General features: G+C 32.0%; 1 protein-coding gene across 3 annotated transcripts; it reads left to right on the top strand.

The window, feature by feature from the left end:
• The first annotated feature begins 961 nt into the window (after positions 1-961).
• On the top strand, positions 962-12,640 carry Sec63 (translocation protein Sec63). Of its 3 annotated transcripts, none has more exons than XM_077429621.1 (12): positions 962-1,182; positions 2,722-3,053; positions 3,129-3,299; positions 3,387-3,593; positions 3,670-3,898; positions 3,971-4,391; positions 5,172-5,488; positions 5,571-5,694; positions 5,892-5,976; positions 6,087-6,252; positions 11,189-11,310; positions 11,529-12,640. In XM_077429621.1, the coding sequence occupies exons 1-12, from the start codon at positions 1,059-1,061 to the stop codon at positions 11,583-11,585; spliced, it is 2,355 nt and encodes a 784-aa protein (XP_077285747.1). In that variant the 5' UTR covers positions 962-1,058; the 3' UTR covers positions 11,586-12,640. The 3 variants fall into 3 exon arrangements, 2 of the variants coding, with proteins under 2 accessions (XP_077285747.1, XP_077285756.1); XM_077429630.1 differs by having other exon boundaries at positions 5,172-5,470; positions 11,529-12,569; XR_013260513.1 differs by lacking the exons at positions 11,189-11,310; positions 11,529-12,640 and adding an exon at positions 7,413-7,549 and having other exon boundaries at positions 1,034-1,182; positions 6,087-6,632.
• Positions 12,641-12,852: the final 212 nt, after the last annotated feature.

Below are 12,852 nucleotides of genomic sequence, written 5' to 3'. Positions count from 1 at the left end.
TTTTGACATATCATTTATAATTATGTTTTGAACAATTTTACTCACTTTCAGCTTGTTGTGAATTTATGTACCTTCACGCTTATTTTTTGGTCTAATTTGACCGGACTATTACCATGTGGTGCTCACTGTTAATGGTCACATTTCAAAAAAATCACAAAATTTAATAAACCGGAAGTGAGATTTTCTCCTCTTAGAAAGGTCAAAAATGTTGTCGCCTGGATCCTGTCCACACCCCTGGACGTATTAAGCTGAAAGTATATATTTATATTATTTATGTACTAACTCAGAGCTGCTAACGTTTTGGTCAGAATTCGTAAACTGGAAGTAGTATTTTTTTCTAAAACAATATTTCATTATTTTTTTTTTTACCTTTTAAACTATTTTAAGCTTCTTGATATTTATTGTGTATAATAAAGATAGTGATTTTAAGTAAAAATAAAAGATAAAATAACCATATTTAATGAACCGCAATTAGTGGGATTTTCTCCTCTTAGAAAGGTCAAAAATGTTGTGGCCTGGATCCTGTCCACACCCCTGGTCGTATTAAGCTGAAAATTTATATTTGTATTCTTTATGTACTAACTTAGAGTTGCTAACGTTTTGGTCAGAATTCGTAAACCGGAAGTAGTATTTTTTTTAAAACAATATTTCATTATTTTATTTTGACCTTTTAAATTATTTTAAGCTCCTTGATATTTATAGTGTATAATAAAATCGATTCACTATATTAAAAAAAAAATGTCGAGAATTCTCAAGAATCTCGAGAAATAAAAAAAGAAAATGTCGATTTCTCGAGATTCAAATATTCCGAGAAAATGAGAATCAAAAATAGTCGAGGAATCACAACCTCTAATCAGTATATATAGAGGTTTAATGTAAACACTGATCATTCACGTTGAAATACGAACAAAATAGAGAAGGAATAAAAAAAAGTAAATTGGTGTATGGGTGTGTCAGATCGCGTTACGGCCTGCGCCGTGTGGTGTGCGAGCGTGTGTCAGTGGCACTGGCGGTGGCTGAAGTCGACGTGTCGAGTGGTGGTGGCGAGTGGCGGTGCGATGGCCGGACAAAAATTCGAATACGATGAAAGCGGAGCTACTTTCTTCTACTTCCTGCTGTCCTTCTTGGCGCTGGTCCTCGTCCCGGCCACATTCTACTACTGGCCCCGCCGCAAGACCATAGGTTCTGCCACTTACTGCCACTCTTCTCATACCACCCGCCCCACCCCACCTCACCTCACCTCACCTCACCTCACCTCACCTCACCTCACCTAATACTAATGCTAATGCAAATAACGGTACTCCATGTCAGCACGGCTAGCTCCAACTCACATTTCTTCATTTCCATTTCATGTCATTTCGCCATGTTCCGTTATACTGTGACCGTTTGTACCTTCACCTCACAACTTAAATATATACTTTTTAATTAAATTTCTATAGGAATAACAATTTTATCATTTTTAGTATGATGATATAGTAAGGTGACAATTCGTACTGATTTTACCAGTACAGTACTGTTTTTTTGACTATATTGACTAAATGAGATAAAACCAGTACACTCTTTTAACGAATAGATGAATTTAATTATACAAAAGCCTTCAGCGAAAACGATACCTCCTAAAAATATATCGACAAAAATAGTCAAATATTGTATTTGTTTACCAGGAACATATGCATCAGCCAAAGGACTTGTTCTTCGATGAACAATATGTGGTACAGTAATAAAAACGCAATATTGAATGTTAAAACTTTAAAATGTTTGCTAATCGATAAGAATACTTCAACCAGTTATGTGTAGAATTTTATAAAATCATTAAAGAAAATTAAAATTTAATTCGTTGTTAGTTTTTAATAATGGAAGTATTAAGAAAAAAAAAATTTTTTGATAAAATGCCCTGGTTTTCAATTTGAAATAAATGGTCACCTTATGATATTGGGTATTCAAATTTTCGATTATTATATATTCAACTATTACTTACGATTTAAAACAAAGAATAGATAAATAGATTTTTCTTCAGTTTTCAAACTAACAGGAACAAATAGGTATATATGATATATGTTGATTTTCTTACAATTCAGTTTCTTATTCAGAAATATTGTCCATATCTGGGTCTTGATTTTTTTTCTTCTAGTTTTAATAAAACTAATGCCAGGTACCATTTATGACACTAGCACATGTAACTAACATTATAAATCACTCGAAAAATGAAAAAAATTGTAAATAAATATTTTTGGATGACTTGAGCCTGCAGGGTCAAATCATTGTACACAGAAAATGGTTTCATTACAAAACGCTCATAGATAAAATGTTCACACCGCAGAACATTAACACGTTCAAAAATATTTTTTTCTATGTAAATGAAAACAGTCAATTTGATAAAGGTGTAGTTACGAGGATTTTGTGAACAATTTGCGTGTGAACATTCTATCATGATATCCTCTTAAAATTACCTACAATATATCTAATACAGTGATCGGGTAAATTTCATCGGTTTTCAATGATGCTGTAAAAAATGGCAGTTTTCCGGTAAAACCGGTTTCAGCTTTACCAGTGTTAGAAATCCTACTATGGCCCCTAAAACATATCCAAAAAGTTTCATAAATATTACAACCATATTCCTGAATTTTAAATTTTACATTAAATAATTTCTTTGATAGTCAAATGTATTTTTAATTTCGTATTAATTAAACTGAAATAATAAATTTATGCTAATTATTTCAGATCCAGATAAAAGTTTTCAAGATTGCTCATGTCCGGGATGTATTAAAAAAAAACAAATTTTAGAGACCTCCGAACCCTATCGAGGAGTAAAAAATTTTCTGATAAAAGCGTCCATTATTTTGGGATGGCTTATCCTTATTTTATTAGCTTATAAGGTATCACAATTCGATTATGAAATGTCAAACTTTGATCCATACGAAATACTCGGAGTTCCTCCAGGTGCTTCTCAAGCTGAAATTAAAAAGTCGTACAGAAAACTGTCGCTTATTTTACATCCGGACAAAGAAACTGGAAACGAAAAAGCGTTCATGAAACTCACCAAAGCGTATCAAGTATGTTGACGTAAATAATGACCTTAGTGTGCCTTTCTTTATGAGTGTCAGTTGTTTGATGTATTTTATTTTTAGGCTTTGACTGATGATGAAGCTCGTAAAAATTGGGAGAAATATGGTAATCCTGATGGACCTGGTGCTATGAGTTTTGGTATCGCTTTACCAAGTTGGATAGTTGAGAAAGAAAATAGTGTCTGGGTATTGGGACTTTACGGACTTGTGTTTATGGTTGCCTTACCGACAGTGGTAAAGCATCTTCCTTGCTAATATGTAATATTATTTGTTTACAATTATGTATCGTTGTTGTTTTAAAAGATTTTTTTTTGGAAATAGGTTGGTACTTGGTGGTATCGTTCTATTAAATTTTCTGGTGATCAAGTGCTTCTGGACACCTCTCAACTTTATATGTATTTCATTCACAAAACTAATTTAATGGCTCTAAAACGTGTAATAATGATATTGGCTGCTAGTTGCGAATTCGATAAAAGACATAATTCTGAAGTTGTTGAAAGAATGTCGGACAATGAAGAAGTACCACAGGTATTAAAAAAAATGTTTCAAATATTCAATAAGTGGAAATTATATTTTAATGCTTAATTTTTATACATTTTTCCAGTTAGTACGAGATATTCCTAATTTGAATGAAAAAAATAAACAGCAACCGCTGTGTCGTCCATATTCTATTAAAGCTCGAGCATTGCTACATGCTCATCTTTCGAGAATGGTTTTAAATCCTGAAACACTGGAAAAAGACAGGCAATTTATCGTTCGTAGAGCTCCATATTTGGTATTAGAAATGGTAAATTGTGTTAACAATTTAACATTACTCGCTTATGCTGGAAGAAGTATGTTAAATATTTAATATAATTTATTTTTGATTCCATATGTTTTTTTAATGTTCTTATATGATTTTACAGTTCAAAAGCGTCCTCGAATTGAAACAATAGAAGTATGCATGAAATTGTCGCCACTGATAGTTCAAGCTTTGTGGGAATACAAATCTCCACTTTTACAACTCCCATATATAACCGAAGAAAATTTGAAGTATTTCTCAGGTCGCAAAAAGCACGTGCAGACTTTGCAACAACTTGCACAAATGCCTGAAGAAGACAGACGTCAGCTTTTGAGGGGACTTAATGATCAACAATATGAGGATTTGATCCAAGTACTCTCTAATATGCCGTTCATACATTTCAAAGTCAACACAGAAGTTATCGATGATGAAAATTCTACTGAAGTGACGGCTGGCGCGATTGTTACTGTCACTGTTTCCCTTAAAAGATCATATATGAAAGATGTGTTTGGAAATACCAGTGTTAGAGAGCAACAACAACTTAAGTAAGAAATTTTACCTGGACAGCAAATTTTAGCATTTTATATCTTAGCTAGAATCCAAAATACAAAGTACTAATTCGGATCCACTAATTACGAATATGATTTGTTTTCCATTTATTCAAACAATTTTTTTGATATATTTTTTGTCTTTCAACTAATTTGGACGATCAATTTAAATTTTAAATGCACTTTTACAAGTATGTATGTATATAAGTACAAAATTGTTCCAAGACAAAACGCCGAATGACACAACGTCCCCGATAAAATGATAACCCGATATAATTTCTATGGACAATGTAGATGATGTTTTTCTATAGACATAATGTCTACAGAAAAAATGATAACGAGATATAATGTCTATCAACAAAATGATTACCCGACATAATACTTATTTATTATTATTATTTATTTCGTTAAAAAAATCGTTTTTGGCCAAATGAATTTTCTGTTTATGTACATTATGTCGTGTAATCATTTTGTCTGTAGACATTATGTCATGTAAACATTATGTCGCGTTATCATTTTGTCGTGACATCGTACAAAATATATATGTAGATGAAAATAAAAGTATGCGTACATATATACCTCTTAAATTTTGACTAAAGTTAATACCTTTTAATTTTTAATTAAAAATTAATTACACAATATTAAAGAATGAAAAAAAGTTGGACAATATTCATTCATGACAATGGATTCAAATTAGTAATTATTTTTAATTATTAGTCAGTAATCCAATGTTATTATTTATATCTACATTTTGTTACATCAACTTTTTTCCCAAAGAGAACCAGATGAAATAACAGAAGAGGGAGAAGCAACTGGTGAACCGAAGCCTGCTGCTGAAGCCCAAAAGAAGGATGTAAATAAAAAACCTGTTTGGATGAAACCACCTAAAAAATCTTCATCGAGTAAGAAATCAAAGAGTAAGGCTCATTCAAAAGTACAGCAAGCGAAAGAAAAAGCAGCAGCTGCAGCTGCTGCTGCTGCTGCCACTGCCACTGCTGCAGCTGCTGCTAAAAATCAGTCAGCACAAACATCCCCCAATGGTGTTGCTAAAAAGCCCAGTAGAGTGCCTCAATCAGGTGATGATAACTTGGGGGGTATGATATTGATGTTTTAATAATCTTTGATTATATTATTTTACTGTCAACATTATGTACAATATGCATGTACTATTTACAGATGATTCAGATGCATCTAATCTCTCAGATAATGATGATGCTACTGAAGGATCTCATAGAAATTCTGAAGCCGAAGACAATGATAAAAAAGTTGACGATGTAGATGACGACACGGAGTGGAATAAGTAAATAACATTTTTATTATTATGTAGTAATTTAATTACATTTATTGTGTGAAAAAAAGATTGTTTTTGAAAATAATTCATTTTCAAAGATTCAATATCACATTTTGTCAATTTTTCATTCAATACTTTATGTTCATTTATTTTTTGATATATGTACATAAAAATTAAATCATTGTTTATGCATTTAACTATTTCAGGTTTCAAAATAAAATTCAAAAACGAGAGAAACTCGAAGGAAGATCTAAAACTTCACATCCTGTTCATTGTCCATATTATCCTGAGGTACTACTAAACATATACATATGTACAATATATATATACATATATACGTATGTACATAAACTAATTTCATTGCTATTTGACTGTTTTTATTCAACATTTATTAATTTTAGGATAAACAAGAATACTGGTGGACATATATTTGTGATAGAAAATCTCTATCATTACTAACAGCTCCTAGTCACGTAACAAATTTAGTAGATACTCAAGACGTTCAATTACGGTTTACAGCTCCCATGTGGCCTGGTCCATATGTATTAACTGTTTGTCTGAGATCAGGTTTGTACATATATGTGTTTTAATACAATACACACACTGAATTATGTATCGTAATACATGTAATATGGTGTCACAAGTTGTTCACTGACGACTCGCTAACGACCGTTGGTTCACAGATATGTCGTCTACAGATATTTCATTCATATGTACATATCGTATTTACATCATTAAACACCTATTAGCCATGAGCGCACGGGTGCGCGCTCCTTCGTATTTAATTAAATCGAAATTAACTTTGGTTTCTTCACAATGACATCTAAAAATATCCTGTGATACTAATGAAATTGGAAAAAGTATTTTTCGTTAGTTTGAGAAAAACATAAGAAAGCTTGGGAGATAATTGAATTCTAAAACTTTAAAAAAAGGGGACACCTATAAAGGTCTGTTCATACCTAGTCAGCACGTACTGACTTCAGCAGGTATCCGGCCGTACGAAAAGTATTCTTTGGCACATTTTGTATGGGTATATTCATACCAACCGTCACGTTTACGCCACGGCAGGCTTACAGCAGTACCCGACATTTCCTGTTCATACCTTACAGCAACATCCGTCAACGTATCATATCCGTTTTTTTGGCCATCGTGGAAATATACACGCGAATTACGTGCTTTGCTGTTTTGGACCAATTATCGATAGTGACAGTTGACAGCTGTTCAATCTTTCGACATGGTTTTGGCGCAAATATTTAAAAAAATTTAAATTTTTTACTGAAATATTTAAAAAAAATTTGTCCATCATCCTCAAGCTCCTTATACACACAGTGTCCAAAACTCTCCGGTTTTTCTATTTTTTAACATGGGATGCACATCAAAACGCCTCCGTGCTTTTTTATTGCCTTCTTCCAACAACAGCGCGATTATACATAATTTTTCGTTCGATAAACGTCGAAACATTTTTTCTGACTTGTATTCTGACGCGTAGCTACGAATGCACGTGTATGCATTCATATTGCAAGTACTCGACAATACGACGTAAGCAATATTGCGCCGTATCGTCATGGCCTCTAATGTATAAGTAAGCCGATTTTGCCTTGCACTCGACCAAATTGCTGTAAACTTAACGTGACCGCGACGTGTAGGTAGATATGAATAGATATGTAATAAAATGACATATTTGAAACGGAGTCGTGCAGTGCTGTTAAGTATGAACAGACCTTAAGGGGGGATACTAAGTTTTAGTTTGATAGGACTAACGGTGTTCAAAAATTCCTTTTTTTTTTTGTTGTTTTGAAGATGTGTTGACTTACGAAGATACGCACTAATATCGAAAATAAATCAAAGAATTATTATTTTTACTTCCTCATAAATCACCGCTACTGAGAGTATATCATGTAATAGTATGGGTAATCGTTCGTTCGTCGATAATTCGTTGTATCGGCGGTACATCAAACGGTTTTTTGGTTCTTCAATTGTTTCTCTCCTCGAAACCGAGAGACTAGAGTTGTTGGTGTTTTGTCAAAGTGTTTTTTTTTTATTTCGTCGAAATAAAATTAATATAGAATTCTATATCACAAACAAAAATAAAAATCACACACATCCGATAAATTTGACCTCTGAGCTGATTTATTTATTAATATTATTTCCCTTTGTGATGACTAGAGTACGGACCCAAAGTGCGCCGCTTATTGTTAAATTGTTGTAAATGCTTTGTAAAAAAGGTTCGGCAATCCTTTAACAATGCATTTGAACAATGAACGGTGCGCTCTGGGTCCGGGCTTTAGTGACCGACAAGAGGATGGATTTTGATCGAATGGGAGCGAATTCACGAATATACAAATACAATCTCAAATCAACTCATACAACCGTATATAGGCTAAAGTGTGATGCCGTATAATTGTTTTCTCAGAGGACAGTGGATATCGTCACGACTTTTAAGAAATAATAACAAGATTATTTTTTCCTCGTAAGCAGAAAAATTATAATATTTCTCTGGTTGTAAATGCGTATCGTCGTAATTCAAAACATTGCTGTAATTCAAAACATCAATGATGATCTAATTTTAGCTCAATCTCGCTTTTTAGCTTAATTTTGATATTTAATTTCAATTTTTTAATTTAATTTTTATTTCGATATTTTGTACGCTACTGGTTTTAAAAGTTGGCCTGTGGGCCGTACGTTGGCTTGGTGCGTACGCACCATTAGACGCAATTAATGTTGCACTTTCGGACACAACGTCACTCATATATATTATTTAAATTTTACAATATTATCTCTACGTACAACATTTGCTCCTGGGATCAAAAAAAATGTTTTTTCGTTCCCCATACTGGTCCCTCGTTTGCCATTTATATACATACAAATATACATCCTAACATCGCGTCTGTTTTTATACATGTATATAATAATATGTATATATCTATCGTGGATTTCATTGAATTAGTTTAAATGTCAGGAGCTCTCAACCGTATCCAATATTTTCTTATTTAAATTGAAAAAAATGCTTTTTAAGCATATGTACTGCGGATGTCATTGAATTAGTTTATATGTCAGGGGTTCATACATATTTATACTCGCTTGACAGTGATCAATAATATGTTTTTTTCACACTTCCGTGAAATATGAATAAAATATTCGATACGGTTGAGAACCCCTGACATATAAACTAAATCAACGACATTCGGGATGTATGATAAAAAGTAAATTTTGGAGACGGTTGAGAACCCCTAACATATAAACTAATTCAATGACATCCCCAGTACATACGCTTAAAAAGTAATTTTTTCTATTTACATAGATAAGAAAATATTGAAATACGAAAATTTAGGACTATTGAACATTTTGTCGCTTGAACGTTATTTTCGTGGACATTTTGTCAGTGCACCAATTGTCGGGTACATTGTGTTGTCAAACCTTTTGGAAATGAACCAATTGTCGTGGCACCATATTAGGATACATATTTTTTTAATGAAAAAGGGGGGGGGGTCATAAAAATTAAACACCGCCTTGGTTCTTTTTTATTTAGCACTGGTTGGTACTAAACACGAAAATAAAATAATCGATTTTCTTCGAAAAAAATTATCAATTATTTATTTAAAAATGATAATGAATTATGTTATTAATTATTTTAAAATGTGAAAAATTACGATTAGTTTCATTTAATTTGTTTACCGAATAGAAGAATGTAATTTAGTATGACGCAGAATCTTTACGAGATGTGTCATTGGCGCCGTCCACACACACGATATCTACTACCGATATTTCCATATCTAGTTCCCATATTGCAACCTATGGTTGCTATTTAGGAACTGGATATGGAAATATCGGTAGTAGATATCGTGTGTGTGGACAGCGCCAATGCGAACGAAACACACGTGTTTCGTTTATTGCTAACACATGTTAACGATAATCGGTTGATTTGTTGTCATTATAACTAGTTTGTCCCGAGCTTTCTTCTCGACTTGTAGTATTCATTTTTTATTGATCTGTGTATTGTGTGGCAGCCCAAAGTGTTTTTTTTTCCTGTAAAATTTTTTGTTGGATTGATTGCGGCTCACCAATTATGTAAGTTAAAAATATTAAAATAATTTAATTATTAGTAAAAGTACTTTTTTTTAAATTGAAAATACTTGGCGCTGGGGCGGGCTTTCTACAAACGCGTGGCGATTAAATGGTTAACTTTTCATCCAGCTCTTGTGTAAATACATATTATGCACACTTGTGGGTTTCTTTAACATAAACAATATATCGTTAAAACATATTTTTAATTAAATTATTACATAAATTTTATATTATCGTGATTGAATCATATTACATATAAAACTGCTGACAATATTTTAAGAAGTTAAAATTAAAAGCAGCAACAAAGAGTTGATATGTAAATATGTGTCGCGTGAGCGTTTTATCTATGCGTGTAATTTCCGTGATTGTTTTGTCGTTTGCGCGTTGTCGTTGGCGTTAGATCCGTAAGCGTTTTATCGTGGAACCGTAAATATATATACACTAGTGTTGGGCCCGTTGATTTGAACGGGTGATTTCGAAAAGGAATTGAAACTCGTATAAAAATAAAGTTAAAGATATTGAATCGACTGGTTTCGGAAAGAAATTGATGCACGAATTAGAAATTACGAATTACGTTTTGTGCATCGCCGACGCCCCGACGCCTTTGCCCCCGGCGCCTCCGATACTCCGGTGCTTCGCCCCCAGCGCCGCAAACGCCTCCGGCGCTCCCAGCGCCGCAAACACCTCCGGCGCTCCCAGCGCCCCCAGCGTCCCCGATGCCTCTGGCACCCCGGGGCCTTTGCCCCAGGCGCCCCCGGCCCCCGGAGCACGAATATGAAAAAAATTGAAAAAACTGAAAAATATGAAAAAAACAATTGGTTCCCCACACTGGTTGATGGTTGATCGTCCCTCACATATATACAAATATATTTATCGACAGTCGGTTTTTATATATATTATACTATTTTTTATTTCATTTTCCAAACTCAAATACATAGTTATCGAGCTATATGTATTTATTCAAAAATCCGAATAAATTTGGCGTAGAAATTCGCGTCAACAATTATAGAACGGGAGATTCTAATTTGATTACCTTTGAAATTGCTTGAATAAGTGAACTTTTTCGAAAATTGTTTTTGCGATTATATGACATAATAATTTATTTATGGAAAAAGTCAGAAAAATTATTGATAACGACCCTACACCATTTACTTATGAGCTCCGCGAATTTGTTATTTTATATTTATGAACGATATATTCGTGAATGAAATATCGAATAAGAAAATATCTCTGAACGACATGTATATGAACCAAAGGTCGTGAATGAAGCGTCAGTGAGTGAGATATCGGTGAACGAAAGGCTGTGAGCGAGTTGTTGGTGAACGAAATATCTGTGGACAAGATGTCGTGTAATCATAAAATATATGTATATTTAGGTACATACATACGTGCATAGAAATTATGTTTTCTTTGATGTTTTGTTGTATTTGTTTTCCAGACTCTTACATAGGAATGGATCAACAACAAGATATAAAATTAGATGTGAAAGAAGCACCGGATGTTCCAACAGATCATCCTCAATGGGATATTAGTGACTCAGAGAGTGATCACCAAGCACAGGTATATTCAAATAAATTTTATGTGCAATGTAATTTAATACCAGCCAGCAGCATAGTTCATCAGTTTGCCAATTTTTCTGATTTCATTGTTGAAACATTTCCTCCATTTCAAATATGGAAAAAAAGTGAAATCCGTAGTGACATCATGGGGAATTATAAATTTATTTATTTATAATATCTATTACATATTTATAATTTACCTTTATTTGATTTTTTCAGGATGGAAATGAAAGTGAATTTACCACAGATGATGATGAGAATGGTGATGACAATTAGACAATATTACAATTAGAGTCATTTAGTAAATGTGAAATTTTATGACATAAATGAATTCCAACCAGTTTTACAAAACTACCAAAGTGCATGAATTTGCCCTTATGTATGCATGGATTTATTTACACGTAATTTTGATTTGTATGAGCATTTGAATTAATAATATTTGATTGAATTATATATCGCACTATTAATACTGTTTATTTATTTGTACTTATTTAAAGAAAATCAATTTCTATGTACATATAATCGAAGAATAAAAAAAGTGCTGTTCTACCATAAATATGAAGTTCCTGACAATATAAATGAGTTTTCAAACCCATTTAATGTTGTCATGAACATTAGGTTTATTAAAGACACTTCAATGCTCCTTTAAAGTATAGTGTGCTGATGAATTTTTATCCAAATTTCACCATTTTTAAAATTTCGGGATTCGTCGTAGATTTTGTGCAGCAATAAATGAGTTAATATATAATAGTATGTATTACTTTCTAGTGAAAGGTTGAATACGTTTTTTAGAGTGATTACTTTTATTTATACATATATTTTCCTCTTGTAAATTCAACCTGTTCAAAAATATTTGAGCATATTTACTTCATATATTATCAATATAATAAATATACACAGTAACAATAAGAATACGTGTGAATTCTTCTAAAAAAATTTAGTAAAATTGAAGTATTATAAAAAGCAGCTATTGTAAATTAATTGCATTTAAAATAAATTGAACTTGTTCTTGAGCACATAATTCAAATGTTCATAATGTGTTTTGATTAATAAAGTTATCTATCAAGATTCCAATACTTATTTTTTGCTAATAATATAATATATAGGAACTAGATTTTTTATGGATTAATTTTTCTACTTTAGGGTGAAAAATTCAATGTTTTATACTTTTTTATTATTCTACAACGAAATAACCACACAAGCTAATTTAAATTTGTGGTTCACATGAAACATTTTGTAACGTTGCATTTAGTGTTTTCCAAAAAAATTATTCTTTTATTAAAAAGTTTCACTACGTAGTATAAGGTTATAGTTTTTTGTTACATACATACATATATTATATATATCTAATTATTTTAATTGTCAATTTTTAATATTTATTCATACTGATAAGTATAACAAATAAAGATATTATATATACATAATTGTTCTTTTTAGGACAAATATATATATATATATATATATATATATATATATATATATATATATATATATATATATATATATATATATATATATGTATATTTGTTAAATCAAAAATTTA

The sequence above is a fragment of the Arctopsyche grandis genome, chromosome 1, assembly GCF_051622035.1.
Source record: "Arctopsyche grandis isolate Sample6627 chromosome 1, ASM5162203v2, whole genome shotgun sequence".
NCBI classification, from domain to species: Eukaryota; Metazoa; Arthropoda; class Insecta; order Trichoptera; family Hydropsychidae; genus Arctopsyche; species Arctopsyche grandis.
The sequence above is the reverse complement of the archived record's forward strand: the minus strand, read 5'-3'. Positions and strand labels throughout refer to the sequence as shown.